This window comes from Perissodus microlepis, chromosome 7 (genome assembly GCF_051167445.1).
Source record: "Perissodus microlepis isolate ML-2025 ecotype Zambia chromosome 7, ASM5116744v1, whole genome shotgun sequence".
NCBI lineage: Eukaryota > Metazoa > Chordata > Actinopteri > Cichliformes > Cichlidae > Perissodus > Perissodus microlepis.
In genome coordinates, this window is record NC_140467.1 from 1,145,335 (window position 1) to 1,169,285 (window position 23,951).

The 23,951-nt window shown below is 41.0% G+C and overlaps 1 protein-coding gene across 1 annotated transcript; it reads right to left on the reverse strand.

Annotated features, from left to right (window-relative positions):
- Positions 1-1,694: 1,694 nt before the first annotated feature.
- On the reverse strand, positions 1,695-23,237 carry hsf4 (heat shock transcription factor 4). The gene is made up of 13 exons (XM_084932702.1): positions 22,836-23,237; positions 18,438-18,546; positions 18,234-18,361; positions 17,235-17,359; positions 15,342-15,417; positions 14,516-14,583; positions 13,329-13,428; positions 11,131-11,249; positions 10,822-11,052; positions 10,602-10,719; positions 9,370-9,435; positions 6,279-6,373; positions 1,695-3,412 (listed from the first exon to the last, which is right to left on the reverse strand). Exons 1-12 carry the CDS (start codon positions 22,959-22,961, stop codon positions 6,314-6,316), a joined length of 1,326 nt encoding a protein of 441 aa, XP_084788828.1. The 5' UTR covers positions 22,962-23,237; the 3' UTR covers positions 1,695-3,412; positions 6,279-6,313.
- Between the last annotated feature and the right edge of the window lie 714 nt (positions 23,238-23,951).

Sequence of the window (23,951 nt, forward strand, 5' to 3'; positions counted from 1 at the left end):
TAAAAAAGCTGAAAATTTAAATAGTTAAAAGTTGAAATGTGACTAGTTGGTTTTTGTATTATATGATTTATTTATTATATTTTATGTGGCGTTAATAAATAAAAGTATATTTACGGTGGCCCCTACAGACAAAGCACGTAAAAACTTCAAAACACGTAAAAACTCCAAAACACGTAAAAACTCCAAAACACATAAAAACTCAAAACACGTACAAAACACAACAGAAGTGCTCCAGGATGCTAGGGGGCAGTGTTGAACTTTTGTTACCTAGTGGCTACACAAGCCAGCAAGTACCAACGACCGGATTTGGTGTGTGGTAGTAACAGGTAAATGAACTTTTTTTTTTTAATTATTTGAAGATATATGAGTGCTTGTGTATAAATACACAAACAATACACATATGCTTTCAATTGTGTAATTTAAGTGATCTAGGTAGCTCTGTTTTGGAAGTTCAGTTAAAGCTAGAAAAGCGTTTTGGAGTTTGTACGTGTTTTGTCTCTAGGGTCCAACATAAATATTTATATATAAACATATATAAATAAAACCACATTTTTTACATTAGTAATTCCTTTTGTGCATAATTTTATATTACTGTTAATAATAAATTAATTAAAGCAACAAAACAACCTGAAGAGCCGGTTCAGAGCCCAAAGAGCCAGTTCTCTAAAAAGAGCCGGAAATCCTATCACTAGTCTGTGAGCGCAGAACGTGCGCACAAAGCAGCAGATTGGGGATGACGTCACACACATGGGTCCTCTGTCAGAATATAGGAAAACCCGGACATTTTTATCAATCTCGAAAATCCCCCCCGGACAGAACGTGAAAAGAGGACATGTCCAGGGAAAAGAGGACGGTTGGTCACCCTACTTTAGATAAACTATTACTAAGCTAGCTAACAAGTTAACTTAGCATGCTCCTGTTAGCTGTTTACATAAAACAGAATAAATACAGTTTAACACATTCTGATGAATCCTTCAAATAAATAATTTGTTTGTTATGAATTTTTATTTGGAGTATCCATTTAAATATTTCACACACAGGTGGAATACATGTTCAGTTTCTTTGACTCCCTGTAACGATACACTTTATTCTTTAAAAATAAAAATCCATTTAAAACAATTCACATTTTCAGCGGCCCACTTTCAAAAGCATCTAAGCACTGAGATCATGTCTTTGTCTTCACTGACAGCCGGTGTCGACAGGATTTTCTGCTTTAATATACGTGATGTGTGTTTCTATGCACATTTCTTAGAGTCCATTTAGCGTGCAGAGGTGCTTTTGGATGCCAGGCTTTGTTACAGCAGAGATCTTTTCACTCGTTGAACATCAATACTTATTTATCTGTCTGCAATCCCGACAGGCATAATGTCATCTGAACACACAGTTTGATCATTTCCAGTGCAAATGATTAAAAGTGGAAAACGGAATAAATTAAGAACACAACAGCAGCTGAATGCATGTATTCATCACTCCTTGGAAAAAAGTAATTACACTCATATTTATTATGAGGAACACAAATAAATGCTATTTCTAAAATGTACTGTGTACTCTCAAATATCATACAACTGTCATTTTTAGTGCAATTTCATTTGTTTACACCACAACTTGCTTTCCGTCCCTTTTCCAAAAGCTGCATGGAGAATGAAATAATCAAATGTTAGCCTGCAAGTGTATAAGTGTGTGTGTGTAAAAAAACATATATACATACATATATATGTATGTGTATATATATATATATATATATATATATATATGTGTGTATATGTATATATATATATATGTATATGGGGAAAAAACCATGATGGTCAGCTTCACATCGTGGGCAAAAGCTGCAGATTTTCTGCACAAGTCGTGATTTTGGTTGAGCGCCGAGGTACTGAGGCGCGGCTACACGATGCAGCACAATGTTGGTCGTGGGCTTGCTGCAGGCAGCGCTGCAGCTGACCTCCTCACTAATGCTACTAAAATTTGAAGCTTTTGTCAGACTCGGTATGAATAGTGGGGCTTTTAGGCTCACAAGCTAACATTATCCTTCTGCAGTGCATCTTTCTATGGTGCTTTCCAGTCCACCGCTTACAGCTGCTGCTCTCTACATTCCTATGGTCATTGCAGTTTCTCACAGTTCTGTACAGTATTGCACAATTCAAGTTCATCTACTGCCTCCAAACAGTGGTGAGGACTAATATTCGATGTCCAACGGCATAATCATTAATAAATTGTAGTTATCCAGAGTAAATAAGACGCATTCCTTCAAGCAGGTAAAAGATTCAATTATCAAGTAATCACCCCACCGTACATTCAGTAAAACAAAGTCAAAGTAAACACCGGCTCCTGGACAGCTGACGAATTCTTCTTTTCCTTGTGGTTTTGGCGTAGCCCCCTGTCCTGACTTTGGTTTTTATGCATGAAAGTCTGAACTTACTGTGTAGCACTGAGCACAGATACAAGTGCAGCAACACTGTGTGACCACTCATCTCCAAGATGAAAGATTACGGTTTAAAAATGCTGTCATTCATTTACTGAGCAACCCAGTGCTGGCTATTTACAAACAGGAAATCAATGACCCACTGTTGTAACTAGAGATAAATGACCAGATATACCGATTGTGCAAATATGCCGTAGTGTCCAGTGTAGATTTTGTCAAATGAGAATCTGTCTATTAAAACTTAACACTTAAATCAGACAGAAGAGAAATAACCTAATCCCAGGCTTCACGTCGGGACTGTGCAAAGATGGGTGTTACCTTCTACTGCGATAGATTTCAGAGAGCCTTCTTTATGGATTTTAACACAGCCTGATAGAAACGCTAACACGCTTATCTCTCTGAAGGATAGTGATGATTTTTTTCAAATGCCTAAAGTATACCTCAAATCCTACACTCCTACACAGACTGAGAAAATCACATAAAATCTGCCAAAGTTTGTTCTTTGATACAAATACATCATATTCTTAATAAGGATAAACTAATAAAAAATATTCATCTGTCGTGAAATCTTTATAGGAAGAAAAAGTCACCTCTCCAAGCAGGAACTCCCTCTCACACAAAGACTAAAGTGCAGGAGCCAAGAATGCACCGTCTGCATCCATCCGGCTTAATATCAGAGTCTAGATGTAATGCTGTCGTAATGCTCTTCTGTGATTGGTTAACTGTGAAAATCATAGTCACTAACATCTGTTTTCGCCATGTAGGTATCGTTCACGCCCACAGAGCAGACAGCTGATAGATCCGATGAAGTCAAATAACCAGGAAGTAAAAGCTTTGATCAAAAAGACTGCAGAGACCTTTTTCTGTTGTAGGCATGTGGATGTATAAAGAATAAAATCAAAGTCACGTGTAGGAAATAGCCTGGCAGGGCCTGGGGCTCAAACTGGTGCCCACTGGAGTACAAAGCGTAACAGCAGCGTCTGTGACCTGCAGACACAAACAGGAGAAAGGAGCGTCAGAAACTGAGGACACAGTTTTCAGTCATCGGTGTGGCATCACGTTCATTTTGTTATTAAAAATAATGCATTTATATTAAAAATTGGAGCATATTAAAGAGATTTGGTTCATCCGCTGCCCACAGTACATTTAAAGCCTACAGCATGCTAATCTCTGTAATAAAATATAAAGGTTTGAGGTGTCAAACTGAGGTATAGCAGGCTATAAGAGTAGGGCTGCCACGATTAGTCGACTAGTCACGATTACATCGACTATCAAAATCGTCGATGACTGATTTAATAGTCGACGCGTCGTTTGAAGCTTTGTAAGATCACAAAAGACGCAGGAATAAGTAGTAGGATTTAAGAGTGTAATAACGGACTGAAACAGAAGATGGCAGCACTGCATGTACAAGGATGCCAGCTGCTGTTAAATACCCGAAGAAGAAGAAGAAGAAGAAGAAGAAGCTGTGTCCCAGAATTCATAGCGCAGCTCAGTTTCCAACAATGGCAGCACTCTTTAGTGCCTGAGTCATATCCTGACAAGTCTAATGACCTGATTTATTAGAAATTTGGAACCTGAAACTGAGGTGAGTATAAAGGTTGATTAGCCTTGTCCCGCTGCCCTGCGTTCAGATAGAACTGATGCTCTTCTGTGGATTAGATTCATAATCCTCAATTAGCAGGTCGTATACTGAACGTGTATACTTCAGGATTCAGAGGACTGAGAAGTGGGAAAGACTTAGGCTATGTTCACACTGCAGACGAAAGTGCATCAAATCTGACTTTTCTGACCCTCTGCGACCCATCTATCCGATCATGGTGTGACAGTGTGAACGGCACAAATCCGATATTTTCAAAGCCGATCTGGGTCACTTTGGTATGTGGTGCTGAATCCGATACATATCCGATGTTTTAGAAAGTGACTGCTGTTTGATGGTCATGTCGCATTAAATCCGTCTTTTACGTCACTGACACAAGACAGACGCCAATTATCAGCTCCGGAGAAGACATCGCGAACGCTTCCTGACCATCCAGTGAAACTGTTGGGAAGACAACGTGAACATTTTATTTGTTCTGTATAATCTGCAGATTCTGACAGAAATCTGCAGCTATCCTCTGAAGCACCGCTCCTCTAAAACAGCAATAAGGATCATTATTAGGTAGGGCTGCCACGATTAGTCGACTAGTCACGATTACGTCGACTATCAAAATCGTCGACGATTGATTTAATAGTCGACGCGTCGTTTGAAGCTTTGTAAGATCACAAAAGACGCAGGAATAAGTAGCAGGATTTAAGAGTGTAATAACGGACTGAAACAGAAGATGGCAGCACTGCATATACAAGGATGCCAGCTGCCGTTAAACCCCGAAGAAGAAGAAGAAGCTGTGTCCCAGAATTCATAGCGCAGCCCAGCTCAGTTTCCAACAATGGCGGCAGCTAGTTAGTTTTAATATTACTCTTATTATTCTTTCTGGGTCACAAAATAAACGTTTAACATATTTTCAGGCGAGAATGTAGCTGTGTAAACCTCAAATATCTGCTCAGTTTATCAAGACACCACATATTTTCAAAAGCGCTCCGACGTTTCCGGAGACGTCTGTTACCCACTAGCTCGATAGCTAGCTGGGGGCAAGGCTCACTAGAGCCGTGAGAACACCGGACTCCCGGCAGATCTTTTTCAAACCCACCGCCGTCTTTCGCTACTCAGGTTAAACATGATATATGATTCACTTAGATAACTTATAAATGTTACTGTTTGGCTTTTTGTAGTATTTTATTTGTTCCTGAGTAAATCGGTTTGGCTGACATTAAAGTTTTTACACAGTTGAATAAACGTCAAGCAGACAGCTGATCATCAGAAGTGTGAGATGCTGGAGAATTTACTCCGGTGTCCTGTCCTGTTACGTTTTACGTCCAATGGATGATGATCTGATTAGTCGACTAATCGCAAAAATAATCGGTGACTAGTCAACTATCAAAATAATCGTTTGTGGCAGCCCTATATAAGAGTATCAGCTGTAACCTTCACTAAAGCTGTTTCTGTGCTGCGATGAGCAGTTGGACAGCTACTCTTTCAGGAGTTTGGACATGTGGGTCAAGTGATGGCTTTATAATAACGGTTTCATTCATGCAAGCATTAAAGCCACTCATTTCATTTAAAAGTGACAACAACTATTTATACTTTCAAGAGGTCACCATAGCAGGTACCTCCACATATCTGATGCAGCAGATTCTTAAACTTCCTCCCTGACACATCCCAAAGCAACGTGCGTCTCCTCCTGAGCCCAAACCAAGGATTCAGCCGCCCCCTCAGTCCCAGGTTGCTTAACTAACGATCTACGAAGTCGATACACAGAAGCTAAAATGTTCTCGTCATCCAAAGACTTCTGAACCTATGAAGTCCTATTCTGACCACACGATGGCAAACCTGAACAAGAATCAGAGAGCAGGTCTGCTGTGTGCGAGCAGTGAGGAGCTGTGTCGCGATTTTTATATCTTTTAATACATTACAATGTTTATTTTCAGTGTAATACCAGGGGGATCTATGAACGAACAATGAGAAGCTGTGTCTCATTGTGTACGGGCAAAAAGTCTATTTAAATCACAAAAAGTTACCAGAACACTTTCCAGCAGCTAAACGAATACGATTCGGTCAGATGAAGCATGCGTGTGGTTTGTGGCTGATGTGAGAAATACGCTGATTAAATCATTTCTTCGTGACGTGACAACACTGTAAAAAACAGTCCTGCATTTGTGCACAAAGAAATGGATTTGTTTGATAGTTCGATTAGTCTGATTATCCTCTGAAGATATGAAGCTGCATTGACATTAGTCTTAAACAAGAGACTGTTACCTTTCGCCTCAGAAAGGACTATTCACGGCACAAATTCACTGTTCTTCACAGCCAGCGGCTGGAAAAGCCTCGACTTCCTGGTTCTGGAACATGTACTGTGAAAATAAACATGCACACGTTAAAATAAATCCCAACAGAAACGTTTCATATTATATCAAACAATTTGTTCACACAACAAATATGTGAGGACTGCACTGTACAAAACTCAGTACGAGCTAATAAATCATTCACTTGTTCATGTTGTTGTGAAATATCCATGCTAATAAACACTAAGGCTGTAAATGCTGGGAACAGAAAAGATTATGAACAAACGTGGCACTAAAGGGAGCTTTGAACATTTAATAAAAGGTTGTAATTTTAGTGGCTTTAAAACATCCAAAATACACCAAATCACACTTTATGTGTTCTTCATACAAAACGCTGAATTTTATGTATTTATAATTACTGAATAATCTGAGCTCAGTTTTATTTACAACAACCACCTTGATGCACTTTATACTGTAAGGCAGCGGTCCCCAACCCCCGGGCCTCGGCCCGGTACCGGTCCGTGAGTCGTTTGGTACCGGGCCGCGAGAGTTGAGGCTCAGGTGTGAAATGTATGGTTTTCAGGGTTTTTATCGGTTTTCAGCGTTATTTTGTTATCGTTTTTATCGTTAACTCGGTTTTCCTGGGTCTTTTCACGTGTGTTATGAATAAATCTTCTTTTTTTCGGTACCGGTACTAGTTTTATTTTGTTGTATTTATCCGCGACACCTTAAAGGCCGGTCCGTGAAAATATTGTCAGGCATAAACCGGTCCGTGGCGCAAAAAAGGTTGGGGACCGCTGCTGTAAGGTAAAGACTCTACAATCATACAGAGAAAATGTCAACAATCAAGTGTTCTCATCTAAATTGAAGAGGAACAGAAGCAGGATGAAGAATGAATTAAGACTCAGACCACAAGTTAAAGTAACAGTTGTATTAAACAGTCGTGTGTTGTTGAACATGGACTGAAAGAACTAGCAGGGCTCCACAGCTTGTCTTTGTGTCTTCAGTCAACATGAGTGGGCTGTGGGGGGGTATCTGAAGCCACCCGTGTTGTACATGTGAAATATAGGATGGCATATATAACAATGTGGCGACACAGGATCAGAAAACACTGTAATTATAAGACAGTTTAACAGAGTGCAGTGCTGGGGTTTTGTGTTTTTGTAGGATAGCAGGAATATTCAGGGCCAACAATTAGGAAAAGGCAGTTAGCAGTGGTTGGTCTGAAAAAACACTTCAGATCAACGTGTCTGTGAAGGTTCTCCATCATCCAGCTCATCGTAGTCAAAGGAGCTTGCAAACAAAAGCGTCTGGACTTCTTTAAGTTGCTTGAAGACGTTTCACCTCTCATCCGAGAAGCTTCTTCTGGCCGATGTTCACATTTTGGACAGAGAGGACAGATGGTTTGAAAGAGCAGTGAAAGAAGCCACTGTGTGTCCACTGTGAGCGACCATCTTTGAACAGAGGCGGTGGTTTACGACACCAACTGTCTGCCATCTATAATCCAGTTTTGACTTCCCTCCCCAGACGCCTTAACGCCCACTCACATCCTGGGCCATCTGACCTCAGGAAATCACATGATAAGGTGGGGCCAGGTTTCACAATGAGCTCTTCCGAAACTCTGGCTGATTGGGACCCACACCCAGTTTCACACCTTGGCTCAGGCGATTAGAGGATCATCAGGGGGTCCTTTTGTCCCTCTTTGGGGGGAAACTCCCACTGGGTTTAAATCTGGGACTCCCCACCATTTGACCTTAGAACTGAAGAAGCTTCTCGGATGAGAGGTGAAACGTCTTCAAGCAACTTAAAGAAGTCCAGACTCTTTTCTTTGCAAGCTCCTTTGACTTCAGATCAACATTTCATGGCACTGGGTTACCATGTGACCATTCTTCAAGGCAATTTTTAAAAATGCAGATCTCTCAAAGTGGGGTTTTTAAATGTTGGTGACGATGTATCGAGAAAGAGGGCTGCACCTCTGAGGCACGAAAGTGGGGGAAAGTCTGACTGAAGAAACTCCAACAATAGTGACCGAGGAGAAAGCCAGAAAAGGCACAGCTTTCCAAAGTGTTCCCAAAACCTTCACTGCTTGAGCTGGCAGCAGACATTTAGCAGAGTTGGGTTGGTCTGCAGTGCATGGAGAAATTATGTTTATTTACTTCAACAGAAGTTTCAACTCCAGCAGACACACGAGCAGGTTTCCCCTGCTGCTGTAGATCATTCCAAAGTATCATAGCGACTGATTGATGAGAACCCCAAGGCTTGAGAGGAGAGAAACTTTGTGCTGCAGGGTCTGAACACACTCATTTTTCCCCCCACACAAGAGTGCTGGCACCACAGGAAAGGCTGAGATGCTTTACAAAATAAGAGACTGGGGAGCTCCGGTGTCAGTCAGTTCATCATCACTGACTGGAGGCTGAGCAGGAACCAGTGTTTTTAAAATGTTCACAGGAACCAATCAGCAGGTGACACATCAATAGGCCAGCCCATGGGATCAACCAATCAGGATTAGAGCTGCAGAAGGACTCTCAAAGATCCTCAAAGGTGGAGAGGTCTCATACAAAACATCACTAAACTCCAGTGAATATGAGGCTGTAATAAGAATATTTTGTCCTCCTGCAGCTGCTGGTAGTGAGAGCTTCCCACAAGGTGAACGGTATAAAAACATCTGGAGTTTGTATCAGAGTCACATTCTGCTTCCTTAAGTGTCTCTGTCACAGAGCAGTATGGAGCTGCTGTAGTAAAGCTCCACCTGCTGGGGCTTTTTCACACTGCACTGATGTGACTGATCCTGTTACAGCATTCACTTTGTATCTGATCAGTGTTTTCACACTGATGCACATCATCGTAGTGAAACTGAAGGACTTGTGTTGCTGTGCGGAAAAATGTCTAAGAATCAGATGAACATTGAATTTAATGTTACTGAAACCGGACATAAAATAGAAGATGAAAGTCTCTCCATCATCGCCACGTGCTTGCTCGTAGTAGATTGTTGGGTCTTTTCAATATTATTGAGCTGGTTTACCTCCCAGTGACTAAAGCTTTGAGAGTCACATGACTAAACTTACTGGTTTGAGGTTGGACTCCATCTCTGTGAAGTTCCACTCAGTCAGAGGCAGACTTAGACTGAAAGGCTAGAAGAAACAGGAGGGAAGCAGCATAATGATATGAATACAATAATACACTCCACTGGCTGCTGTCTATAATCATTAGGGATGGGTACCGGTATCCGGTGCCATCATGGCACCGGTTCTGACATAAACGGTAGTAACCAGACCGAAAAGCAGCGCACATTTCGGTGCTTTATTTCTGCTTTTTTTTTTTACTGAGATGTCACACACTTTGGATTCTAGCCAATCATTTTACCTTTGCGAGCGTAGTAGGCGGGCCCAGGTACGTACGTTCTTTTAGAGCACAGCTACAGATTAAAAATGCCCAAGGCGAAGCGGTCAAAGTCTGGCTGTACTTCACAGCAAAAGATGCAAACTCAGCAGCCTGCAACAAGTGCTTTAAGCTGATACTGTGATACTGTCAAAGGAGGTAACACCTCAAATCTGATGAAACACCTGGCGACGCATAGTGTTTTTTTAAAGCCGAGAAATGCGCCGTATTTGATAGCTTGCTGCGAGACCTCACATCGAGCACATCTACTGCGGGTGTGGTGCCTGTTATCGGACCCGGAGTTAGCAACATCCCCCAAAAACCCGAAGAGGAGAGTCCTGGCCCCTAGCCCTGCCAGTGTAGCAGAAATGATGAGGATGATGATGCAGCAGCAGCCGTTCTTCTCTGCGTGAGTAGCTTAATGTTGTTCGTGTGTAATTTACGTTGAGTAGGCTAACCACGTTATTACATTAATGCATGTAAGGTGAACTAGCAAACACCGTCGTAGTTACATGCGGCTGTCTTCTTGTTTGATGGCAGATGCTCCCTTCACCCTGGCCAAAAATGACCAAAGAAAAAGTGGAAAACAGCTAAAAATGAGAGGTTTTTGGACAAAGTTGGTGTTTTTTTTCCATTGTTTAAGCACTGCTTCCAGCCAAGAGTGATACCATAAATCCCCTATAGCTGCAGAAAAGGCTAACATTGTTATCTTTTTACAAAAAACAGCCGAACATGAGAGGTTTTTGGACAAAGTTTGTGTTCTCCATTCTTTAAGCACCGGTTCGAGCACCGTTTAAGCACCGGCACCATTTCAAAAGTACCGGTTTGGTACTGGTATCGGATAAAACCTAAACGATACCCATCCCTAATAATCATCAAACTGACATCGGTCAGCCTGATGTCGCAAATATCTACTGACATCCATGACAGCACTGGTCCCAGCTTCCACAGCGTTTTGCTGATGGCTCCTAAGAAGCAGCTGCTGCAGCTCCTCCAGACTCATGTCCACATTCTCCACTGTGTCTGCAACCTCAGCTCTGCACACACACATGGAGGATGTGTTATACAATTCATACACCTCACAGTACTTTTCTGTTGCATTACATTTTCCATGACTTCGTCCACCTGTGAGCACCTACCTCTCCAGAGCAGGTCTCTTGCTTCTCCTCTCCAGCATGGAGCCTACAGAGCCCCTCCCCTCCAGAACAGATTGGACCATTGCAACAGGGAGGACAGGTGGTTCAGAGGAGCACACCTCACACGGGGAGGTCAACGCTACAGCCTCTCCTCCCGGTACACTGCTTCCTTTTCCTCCCCCTCGTACCCCTGGACTTACAGGCTCCTCTTTGATCAGCATCATGCACTTCTCCCTACAAGCAGAGTCACACGTTGTGTGTTAAAAGTAGCTTTTAATAGTGAGCCGAGAAAATCACACATGGATCTCCTACCTAGTCTCATCAGGCTGCATCTGCAGAGCCATGCTCGCCTGAGACATATCAGTAACATCGGATATAATCGGTCCTCCTGCAAGTCCGGTAGCAGAGCAGGAAGCAGTATCACTGGATGGCTGAGGGCAAAGACGAGAGGACTGTGATGTGACTGTGCTCTAATAAATTTAGCACCAATGAAGTTGAAGATTTTCAGGATGCTTGTATTTAGTTAAAGAAACAAAACAACAACACACAACCTAGAATCTGTTCAAACATATCTGGTTGTGAGCCCACATAAATGCTTTTGGTTCCTGAAAACAGTTGAAGTCAGAATTTCGTTGGACTCGTTTAGACCTTTTTCAAGTTCAACACTTCTGTGATTGTTGCCTTTGCAGCAGAGCCTGTATGTAACAGTCCTTTACAGACTCATGTGTTTGACCTCGGACTGAAGTGAAGCACATCGGTGGCCCCCTAAATCTGTCACTGCACATTGCTTCCCCCTAGTGGTGACGAACTGTAACAGCTGGATTGATGGCGCCGGAGTGTTAAAGGATATGTATTCAAACAGAGGACAAAATGATTAACCCCTCCGATTAAAGGTTAAAAAGTGCATCAGTTATAAACACGCTTGTCTAAAATGGAAAAAAATAATTGTTGATGTTCATAAAATAGGAGATGGATCCAAAGTTATCATTCCAAGTATCATGAACTGGAGTGAGAAGTTTCATCAAAGAAAGCTGGACAGTAAAGAGCCAGTCTGTCAGAGGTAGGAAGCAAAAGATTTCAAAGAAGGAAACTAGTGAGAGATGTGTTTATACATAGCAGAAGAACGACCGAGACACTGGTGAATGACTTGGCCGAGTTGGGAACTGAAGTCTCAAAGAAGATAATCACGAGAAGCCTGCACAGGAACAAAACTCTACTTCTTCAGAAGAGACGTCTTCAAGCCAGAAGACTTTGGTCAGATAAGACAAAACTAGAGCTCTTTGGCTAGAAACACTACTTATATCTGAAGAGGCCTCTCCTGTTTGAAGAGCCACCTCGACTGGACAAGACTCAGCGGTCCATCTGCATCTAAAGGTCAAACGTCACTCTTTTGAGGACTCCAGTGTTCACATCTTAGACAGAGAGGACAGATGGTTTGAAAGAGGAGTGAAAGAAGCATCTATGCCCACTGTGAACCACCATCTTTGAACAGAGGGCGGGGCTTACGACACCAACTGTCTGCCATCTATAATCCAGTTTTGAGATCCTTCCCAGACGCCTTAACCACCACTCACATCCTGGGCCATCTGACCTCAGGAAATCACATGATAGGGTGGGGCTAAGTCTCACAGCGGGTTGACCTGAAACCCTGGCTGATTGCGACCCACGCCTGTTTTCACACCTTGGCTCGTGGGATTAGGTAGAGGATCAATAGGGGGTCCATGACCCTCTTGGGGGAACACTCCCACAGGGCTTAAATCTGGGACTCTCCACCATGAGAGGTGAAACATCTTCAAGCATCTCCAGATGCTTTTCTTAGACAACCCTAAGGACACCATTCCCACAGTGACACACAGCTGTGGGGAGTCGGGAAAGATAACAGAAGATTTTGAAAGAAAACCTCAAGCACTCCACAGTGAAGAACTAACTCCAGAAGGCCAAAGTGAATGTTATCGAATGGCTTGCACAATGCACTGATTTAAATCCCACTGAAGTTCTTCAGACTGAGGTAAATGCAAGAAGAGACCATCAAACATGGAGAAGCCTGAGAGATTAGCCAAAGAAGAAGGGCTGTGATATTTCAGGCGATGTATGTGAGAGTTGCCAAAACCTACAACAAATGAATAGAATCTATTATCCAGCAAAAATGATATGATTCATTATTAGTATCAGAGGTGCTAATGATTCTGTCCTCATCTGTATAATAAATTATGATTTAACACAGTAGTTGTCATGGTTTTACATTTAGATTCATCAGTATTGGGAAGTGTGTATGTACTCGATCAGTTGGTTTTAAAGGTCATTTTAGAATCGCACATAGCCGAGCACTTAGGAAGGCCAGCTGTTTACCTCAGAGCTGATTTGACTGCATGTTGCTACCAGCGCTGTTTGTGCTGAATGTGGAAGGTCAGCAGGAGCACAGCAGATTATTAATTATAGTTCCCAGTAAAATGTGTCCACACGGTGCTTTCAACAAACTGAAAACCAGACTTGAGGTGTGTCGTTCTCACCGACTGGATGTAGAAGGGCTCATGGATGGCTTCCATCTGGTGACTATGGCTGAACTTGGAGGCAGGAGGGCTGGGAGAGCCATCGTCCAACATCAGAGGCCTGGAGGAAGTGTTATTGTTTCACTAAGTTATAAAACAGTAGTAATATCAGCTACGCACAATGATCATCAATGTACTAATTAACAAATGGTTAATTGGTGTGACTGGAGCAGACGTCTGTTTGTCTGTGGTGTTTACACTGAAACCTGCTGAATGTTACAGTTCTTTTCCATCCGTCTCGCTACTTTGTTACACTGCTTCATGTAATTAACAAGATTCAGTCTTTCAAAAGCTCATGTGCTCCTTCGGTTTTGTATTTATTAACCAACAAGTCCATGCAGCAAACACATGGTTGTGTGTGTGCTTTATATCCACGGATAATAATCTCAGCACTGAAGGGCAAATTCAGCTGGCAGCAGCCAGTGGTGTGCTAGACCCCACCTCCACTATTTTAAATCATTAAACTGGACCTCTGTGGTGTGTATGTGGAATGTTTTTAATGGATTAACCAACAAACTGTATGGTTGTCTGTGCTGATACAGACCATCCAAGGAATCTGTGCTTCAGTTTACATGCTAACACTGTAACTACGATGGCAAACATGCTAGACTTGTGCACATGTTAAGACCCATGCAGAAATGAGCTCAAAGCTTTTTTAAAAGGTTGATTTTGGAGCAAGGAAACTTGCAGTGAGAGTAGATGAACTAGGACACAAAACCCAGATTGTGGAAGTGTATGAAAAAAAACCCATACATTTCTGCAAAGCATACATCTGAATTCTTCCCGACCCAGAAATACACATTTTTTTGGCACTTGTGTGTTGCGGCGTGCCGTTGCTTTCTCACGTCGGCCTCGTTCACTCTCAGTAACAAAGCTGAACCAGCATTTTACACACACAGCCTGTCGTGCAGGGTCGCGCACCCTGCTCTGCCTTCACTGTGTGTGTGTGTGTTTGTGTCTGACTGACTGATTCAGCACTTGTCTCCATTCACATCGCTTGTTGAGTTCGATTATTCAGTTTGTCAGCTGAGCCAGCCCTTCCCTCTGCCCCACTGTGGCCCTGTTTGTCTCACTTTTGTTGATTGCTCTACTGTGCGCCCGTGTGTGTTTGTGCACGGCTCTGTGTGTGTAGGTGTGTGTCTACTCACAGCTTTCTCTTTAGGCCCACAGTGCTGGGTGTGTTGGACTGCATCTGGCTGAACAGAAACTGAATCAGCTGGCAAAGACAGAACGAGCATGTGTGAATCAGCAGCTCACACAGGAAAACATCACCAACTCTCATTTTTTACCTTCAGATATAAACAGAACAGGAAACTGAGAGACACGAGCCCTAACCTCCCCGCTCACATCTTCAGACAATGAACCTTTGTGTTTCTCAGGTCTGATGGTCTGATGCCATTTTCACTTTATAAACTGATTCATCTTTTTGTGAATCAGACATGCAGCAAAAGTGCTGATGCTTCAAGTAACAATCCGGTAAGCTAGCTGACGGTGTTAAAACAGCACTCTATAAAAGCAAAGGAAACAATGCTTTATGACGCCAGAACATTTACCTTCAACTCTAAAACAAAAAGTTCAAAAGAAATACTGTAAAACACTGTGATACAAGTGCCGTCAGTCCTGCATTCAAACGTCTCACAAATTTATACATAAATCACCTTAGCTGTGAAAAGAACTTTATTTACTTTCTGTGTGGTTTGAATGACGTCTGGAAGGAAAATTATACTCCTGCTGCCGACCTCTGGCAGGTTTCATCAGTTACAAAGATGCTGGAAGCTCAGCGATAACAGAAAGAAACGGTAACATCACCGAAATATAGCTTTGAAGTATTTGTTCAGTGTTTATTCCTTTAGAGTGGAAGATACATGTGAAATACAGAAGCGTAAGTCAAATGTGAAGGCAAAAACTTTCATTACTTTTGTATTTGTGTTTTATATAAACATATAAATGCATCATGCGTACCCATAGACTGACCTTGTTCATGACTTTCTGTTGCTGCGTGTGGTTCTGTCTCAGTGACACCACCTCCCGCCACAGCACCTCATTCTGCCTGCAAACGGAGGGGAAACATTGCAGAGATCAGAAAGGCGGAACGAGCAGAACGAATAAGAACAAATGCGAAACATTACAAGTACGACCTGAACGTTTTGTTATAGCCACCTGTTTATAGACTAATTACGTTTTTAATAAGCAGAGTTAAAAACTGGGTTTCGATGTGATGCAAAGAACAGAGCACAGTCGATTCTTCCATGTAGGTTTTTTTCACTACTTTAGGTTAATTTAGGTTAATCTCACGAGCATGTGTGACTTTGTGCTTCAGGCACAAGCAGTGTTTCATTTAACCTGTCAGGCATCAGTGTCAGTGCACAGCAGAAATCTTCCAGCCAAACACGCACAACAAGTTTATTCATGTGCAATCTCTATAATGTATTTATGACTCTATTAGCTGTCTTTTCCTCTGTTTGCCTAAAAACAATCCACCCTGAGGAAATGAAGATTCTGTCTTTGTTTTGTTGATGTGCAAAAGAAGAAAAGTTGAAATAGTTGTGTTGGTTATATCCCAAATTTCCCTCAATGTGGAAATGTGTGCAGGGCAGCTAAAGGAAGCAATGGCGTCTAAATTTGACATAAACACACAGCGATGATGTTCATCATCCACCTGCTGACACACTGACTTTCTGTGATGGATGTCCACACCATTGCTCACATACATATGCACGCACCTGTATTCACGTGTGCTCACCTTTCTGAGAAGATTACCAGTGGTTACTGATGTGTGTGTGTGTGTGTGTGTTAGTCAGGTGAGCAGGTGAACATTCTCTTCTCTCATTAACAAACAATACGGAGCACAAAGCAGCCACACAACAGGCACAGCAGCTCTGTTCAGTAACAATAGTGTGTAGAAAAAAAGTGAGGTCATCTACTTAGCAAGAGAAACAAAACACAGGTTAGCTGCTGCTCTGACACAATCCCTGTCTTCAACATGGGCCAGCAATGTGTGTGTGTGGGGGGGTCAGATGACCACGATCGGACATTGCTGTAGCATGGCTGTATTTATTTTACCAAAAAAAAAAAAAACAAGTTCAGAGGACAAATAAAAAAATGTTTTTAACTAGAAAAATGTGAAATATTTTTTCAAGGAGACAGAAGAGTCAGGAAGGATGTCGTTTCTCTGCCAGTGTAAAACTGAACAAGGACACTTTATGCAGCCGAACAAGCGTCAGTCACGTTTCTGGGCTCCACACACACATCATACTTTTCAGTTCCCTCAGAGGTTAAAATGTTAAAATAAATAAAAACAGGATCACAACGATCCAAAAGGGCTAACTGTTTTTATTTAGGTGTCTATGCTTTAATAATTGTTAGTTAATATGAAAGACTGTGCTTATATTCTTCCAGAGAACAGCACAACACTCTTCCACAATCACAGTAATTCACATTTAAATTTCAGTCAAATATAAACTATTAAACGTTTCTGTGCTTACACGTGTTTATGACTGTAATAATCTACAAATGTAGTTTTTGCACCTACAGTAAAATAAACAAAGTGATTTTGCAGAACGTCTAATGCTCCAGTTCACACTGGACTGAAACGTGTGTGTCTGAAACTTCAGGCTTTGAGTCAAAGGGTCAAACTGAGTCAAACTTTTTTCAGCACGTTTGTGCGAATCGTCTGAAGTTGAGTGTTTTTATTTTCTGCTGCACTAAAATTCCTTTTACCTAAAAATCTGTTGAACTTTTGAAACAGTGTCGCCTCTGTGACAATGACAAATCAAAATCAAGAAGGGGCGGGACTTGTGATATCAGTTCGCACAGACCCACACAGACACACACAGACACACACAGACACACACGTCCTGTACTCACTGCTTCATGTCCTGCATCTGACACTCCATGTTGTCCTGTTGTGTCCTGAGAAGCTGGACTTCGTACAGCAGCTTACTGAGGTCCTCCTGACGAACTTTAGTCTCTTCACTCTTCACTATGGACACCTGAAAACATGATGCATTCTGGGTAACTCATTTCCAAACTAACATTCATGTTGCGTGTTCAGGTAAAAACACCTCAAATGATGAATAACTCCAGCAATTATCAAGCATCAATATCGGGTCCATTTTTCTCACTTTCCCACAAATGCAAAGGAAAAATCACATTTCTCATTTTTGAATGATTTGAATTATATTCAAATCATTCATTATATATATATATATATATTATGTTATATATATATTATATTATTATATGCCAGGACTCTCTTGGAAATGAGATTTTTAATGAGATTATTAATCTCAATGAGATTTTTTACCTGGATAAATATGTTAAGATAAATCATAAGAACTTTGGCATAGAATTAATTTATGACAACAGAAAAACTACAGTTCTACAGAAGTTTTACACGAATGGTAGTTCATGTCCACAAACTACACCAGTGCTGTGTTTTCATGTCACGTTTTTAAATCTCCTTTATGAACAGTGTTCAGTGAAAAAAGCTGCGCCTGAACTCTTGAAGTATGATGTTGTCACTGGATGTCCAGAGCTGAGGGAGATGGTTTGTTACAGACTGATATAAAAAGAAAACAATGATTTCTGTTTCTCAGATGTCTTTTTGTAAGAGGGAAATAAAAATATTTGTTTTTTTGTGCAAAACCCTCTCTAAACGTGCAGCTTCACCTAACTGGACCAATAGCAAGGTCTTGGACTTTGGTCAAAGCACCACACTGTTATTGGCTTTGATAGAAGCGTCGTCTAAGGAGCTTGAAAAGAAAAGCATCTGGACTGGATCTTAATAATTTTTATGAAGGAAAACAAACAATTTAGCATAATGAAGAACTCCTTCAGAGACATTGCTCCTATCTGCATCCATACCTTTCTTTTGATGTGTTCCAGCATGTGCTCATGTCCCTGGAGGAAGTACAGATGTTGGAACTCTGTATCGTCTCTCTCAGGTTTCACCAAACCACTCTGCTCGATGTTTACCACCTTACGAAAACCATCTATAAGCAAAAAGTAGGACTGATAAATAAATGGAGAATGAAGAGGAGAGGAGAGGAGAGGAGAGGAGAAACTCACACATGTTGAGTTGCCGGACGAAGCTTGCCATGTTGTTGTGTTTAAAATATTTGGGCAAAACCTCCTTAGCAAAGCGACCCTGGTCAAACACATGGAAACTAGTCCCAGTCTGAAACAGAGAAAACAAACAGAAATGCAGAATCAGTTTTCAGGATCTCTGTTCATAGCTAATCCAGCACTGAGAGAAATACATTATTCATGTGCGTACTAATCTGTACTGAATCGTTTTTGTGTTGCAAACATTAGCGTACAGCAGCTCAGTGTGACTGGAAACACCGCTGTGATGTACTTTTCCTCAGATCAACCAAAAACATGAAGAAACTGATACTCAGGTTAACTTTTAGCCTTTTTAAATGTGTTTACAGCTACACATTGAGTACAGTTACCATCGTGCTGCGTTTGATTCCATCTCTGAATTTCACAGACATCCAGATAAGCTCTTACAAGTAGCTGAGTTAACTTTAAATAATAATACGTTATGAGTGATTAAATAATACTAACAATAGGGAATCATCTGGAAAACTGGCCGATGCCGGGGTTCGTCTACAGATGACTGATCCCAATAATAACACATTTTAATCAGAACTAGCAGTGAGTAACGCCAGTAACGCAGCGCAGCACAAACTCGGTGTAAACATGAAAGAAAATGTTTGTCTATTTGGGAATTTGGTGTTTTGGTCAAACAGAGAGTCTGTCAGTGATAAAATGCAACATCACTGTTTGAAACCAGGTGAAATCAACGTTATATGGATGCTGCATGTATTGGGGAACATTAAATGAATAACAACAGAACTTTTACCCAGTTTTTGCCCATATTGTGAGATCTAATTATCAGAGGTAAAATTCCCTCATGCACACTCTCTCCCTCCATGAGTCATGCTTTCCTCCCATTTTCACTGAGTAGCTGAGAAATTGTTTAATAGAACTTTTCACAAACTATATGAAGCTCCATAAGAACACATTCCTGTGGTGCTGTCACTCTATTACACCCATCTTGCACACACTACATTACTCTGAGGATCATTTATACGGTTAGAATTGGTGTTTACTATAAAAGTATATTTAGTTCTTAAATATTAGGAACATTTTGTAATCAGATTGAATCTTTTATTTGTCCTTTTTTTTCTTATCAGCAGGTATAAATTTGTACATTTTACTAAATTCCCAGAGGAACCGACCCGAGGGATTAATAAAGTTTTATCTAACATTTCCCTCCTGCTCCTTTCAGGAGTGTTTTCAGAGGCTGTTTAATGATCGTTGTTTTGCATTACAGTCACCGAATTATGTCGACTTTATGGAGTTCTGGATCATGTAACAACTGAAAGGGAGTTACTGTTGTAGTTTTCTTTGATTAAGACCGTAGATGCAAACAGCCATCTAATTCCATCTAATGAGGAACTCGGTTACATGTTTGATGACTTTGACTCTTCTTACAATAAATTGTTGAAGGCTGAGAGAACAGAATCAAAAAAGTATTTCTGCAAAATAATTTCTGACACAATTGTCCGGTTATATTGAATAAACATTTTAATATTTTGATCATTCAAAATTGACTTGGTGTTAATACATTTTAATCTGTAGACATGATGCAAGTTAGCTGTAGCATATAAATACTTTAAAATGGGCTGATCAGAATAAAAGTGTAAGGAAACAAAGTGACCTTTTTGGCACCATTTCAAACTAGAATTTGACTTTTTAAGTTGTTCTGTTTGAAAAATTGTGAAGCAGATATTGAGTAAATAAGCAACTTTCTCTTTGAAAATGTAACAATATCCTCATTAGATATTTAATCCATGTAAATGAATTTAGCTCAGATACTTTAGCTGAGTCGTACTGACTTAATATTTTTAGATTATATCAAATCAGTGCTTTTACTAAATGTTAAACATTTAAACTATAGCTTTTATAATATTGAACCTTTTTATTTTGTTCAAATTTAGTTAATTTCTTTGATGCATTATAAACAAAATCACATCACTTTGTTGGCATCATTTTTAAGGACCTCTTGGTCACTTTTTAGGGCGTTCAAACGCCTGATTTTAGTCTTCTTTGGGTATTTTGTGCAGAAAATATTAGTCCAAATTAGACTGCAATGAGCTGATGGTGGTGATGATGATGATGTTCATTGAAAGTATAGAGGGTATGCACCTGTCCAGGAACAGCACTGAAACGAGCTAAATCTAATACAATGGAGCTTTTCTGTTATGACATCATTTTTTAAAAATACATTTTCATGCATTAAAAAAAAGAAAACGAATACTTCACTCCACGAGATACATCAGGTATAAAAAACAGACTAAAGAGTATTTAAAATGTACTTTATGTGCCACAAATATCTTGTGGATTTCGACAGTGTGTTTGGAACCTCGAGGATCTAAACGCCTAAATCTAAACATATCAATGCATCTGCAAGAAAACATTACACAGCACTTAGAAAGGGAACACAAGGACCTTTACCTGGCCATGCTTTTATACTTTTGATTTTTCATTTAGGGAAAATGATCTGAAATGTTTTTACACGCACACAGAAGATTTCAACTTAACAACAAATTATCACCAAGGCACAAAGACTGAAAGTAGCAGAATTCACTTTTTAATGATGTGCTCAGTAAGTGTCATTAGTGTCACTGACCTTGTTACTACATTCATGTCATACTATAATTTTAGGAAAGGAAAGCATTAACAAAACTACTACAATCTACTATACTTTGCTGTAACTCAGTGGTTCCCAAACCTTTTTGCTGGGCCCCCCTTTGTTTTACAAGAAAAATGTTCGCCCCCCGCCCCCCTCGCGTGCACACGCACGCGCTCAAACACATCCTCCAACCACACACGCCCATATTTTGCTCCATTGCGGTTTATTTCACACCTCAAACATTTAGTAAACAATTAAGCAAATACAAGTAAACTGCAGGTAGTAATAAAATAAACTGCTAACTCTTTTACGCTGCGTCCACACCTACACTTTTGAAAACGCAGCTGTTTCGTTCACACGTAAACGGTGTCTCGAATTTTTTTAAAACTCCTTTTTTGCGTTTACGTGTGGACGAGGAATACAGAGTTCGTCACGCAACGTCAAAGGTATGTGCCTTTTTTCACGTCACGCTGTGCGCCACGTTGTTTACATGAGATGAATTGCAGAATGGCAGATAGTCAGATTAACAGTATTTTGTCTCTATCTGCAGGTTTTATACGCTTACATACACATGCAGTTACTGTCCCTCTATTTACAAAGGCAGAGGCGTCACAGTGTGATTATTTTACATGTACTTGTTTTTTTCCTGTGTAATAATATTCAACATTGATATCAATACATTTTTCAAAAATGCCTCTCTGTGCAAAATGAGTTTAAAAACATAAACAGCTGTGGGATCCTGTTTGTCCATGATTTAGACAGGGGGGACAAATCGTGGCAGGATCAGCCTGATGTTATTTGTATCCTGCTGTAACTTTACTGTATAAAGAGCTAACATCTCCAAAATGTCAGGAGTAGTTAGTCATTACAAGAAGTGTTTGTGAACTAAAAATCAAGAATGTGGGATCCTGTTTGTCCGTGATTTGAACAGCCCAGCGCTGCTCCCGACACAGGGAAACCAATCCTGCAGGGAGACCTACCTCGGCACTTGTGCAGGTGAAGCCAAAGGGAAGATTTGCTTCACCATATTTTCTAGTCTTTGGCTTAGAATGAAGTTGGTTTGGAAACATATACAGCGACGCTTCATCTCCTGCTTTGCGTTTCTGTGGGCGCCCCGTGCTAGCAGTGTCCAAGCATCCCCCCCTTTCATACTGCGCCCCCCCCGCAATGGCTCTGCGCCCCACACTTTGGGAAGGTCTGCTGTAACTAAACGTTACACACTTTGAAGGGGGTAACGCTTCAGTTGTGTAGCATTTGTTAAAATAACTCAAACATGGATGAGCAGTGAGCTTTACATGTACAGCGGTGTTCTCGAGGACACATGACAGAACCTCTGTGCTGGATTTGTGATCATACTCGATGCCTTCACACTACACAAATAGATTTTTGTTACTATTTCAGATTAACAGAAATATTTACTTTACGATACTGTTCAAAGCTTTAGTCCACTGATGGAGTTACTTGTTACATAGAATCAATATCAGAAATGCAACTACTTAACAAGCTAAACAACCCAATAACAAAGCCTTGATACTGAAACCACTAAGTCACCACCAAATAAAGATCTTGCAACCGTACAATAAAGACATGTAGGATTTTTTGTACTGTTAAAGCTGCAACATCAGCTTCAACAGTTTCCCCAGAGCTTTAACAAGCTGGTCAGTCTCTCATAGACAACCTATGCCATATTCACTTCTTATATATACTGTACAAAAAATTTATATTAAGTAGTAACCAGTAATATTAATGTAAATGTGACTCACGGCACTCCAGCAGATAAGGTGGTTGGTGTCTGGGTCCTCAACCAGGGTCCACAGCTTAGTTAGAAAGGCTGGAACATTACTAGTGTAGCTGCCATCCACACCAACCGCACCTGGAGACTCCTGCATAATGGCACCTGTCCGCTTCCAAGGCCTCTCACGAGGGAACAGAGTGTGTGAATGTATGAGGGTGAGTGTGTGTTTGTCTATATATGTGCACGCTCCCAGACTAGTCCATGTTTGAGAAACTCCTCTTCTGATGATCCCTTACTGATAATCCCAAGTTTGTCTCAGTGTCTTCGAGTCCATCTCAGTCAGCCGTGCGTCTCGCTGTGTGCTTCGTTTGTTTAATGAGTGTTTTTAAAATCTTCCTTCACCCTGTTTTTCTCTTCCACTCTCCTCTCACTGTCCTCAGTACCACATCATCCATCCAGCTGAAAGCCATCACAGAAGGTCCACGTCAGCACACACACACACACATGCACAATCCCGCCCCCCACCCCGGCCTCCCGCCCAGTCAAACAATACAGCATCCACACAAAAGCTTCAATAACACAGCGCTGTCCTACCATCAAAAGGCTACTGGTAAAAGTGAACAGCGTGCAGTGTGCCTTTATGTCAGCCAGAAAAGACAGACTTGATTCATTTGTGAGCATATCTTAAATATCTTTGTGTCATTATTAAGTACACATGTAACTCTTGTACAATAAAACCACAGCAACAGACCAACTTTTTAATCATCTGAGTGAATCACAAACGAATGATGACTCGTGTCAGATATCTATCACTGCGGGTTTCACCTCAAGAGATTAAGTCCTTCTGTCTTTAAGTTCCAAAATCAGGCCACATTTTTAAAAGTACACAAAAAATTATTAGCACTTCACCAGCAGATTCCCGTTTGACTAATGAGGAAGCACGCTCAGGCTCCCCGGAGGAGCCAATCATTCACCTCTAAACTATAATGTTGACCAAGCAGTAATGTCCAGGGCAGAAATATGAAGCCTACACAAAAGTGTCAGAAACTGCTGACACAAGTGTAGTCAACAGCTTTCTGCTAAACTTAGAAGTTGTTATGTGTGTGTGGGTTGCACACATACAGTTTATGGATGCAGCTTCCTA

What these genes read in the sequence shown, in the direction of transcription:
- hsf4 (XM_084932702.1), bottom strand. Translation starts at nt 22,961, where the DNA reads ATGCAGGAGTCTCCAGGTGCGGTTGGTGTGGATGGCAGCTACACTAGT. An exon ending in TGGAACACATCAAAAGAAAG is followed by an intron (nt 17,360 to 18,233) that starts GTATGGATGCAG and finishes TCATGTTTTCAG; the next exon opens with GTGTCCATAGTGAAGAGTGA. An exon ending in TGGAGTCCAACCTCAAACCA is followed by an intron (nt 6,374 to 9,369) that starts GTAAGTTTAGTC and finishes TTATTTTCACAG; the next exon opens with TACATGTTCCAGAACCAGGA.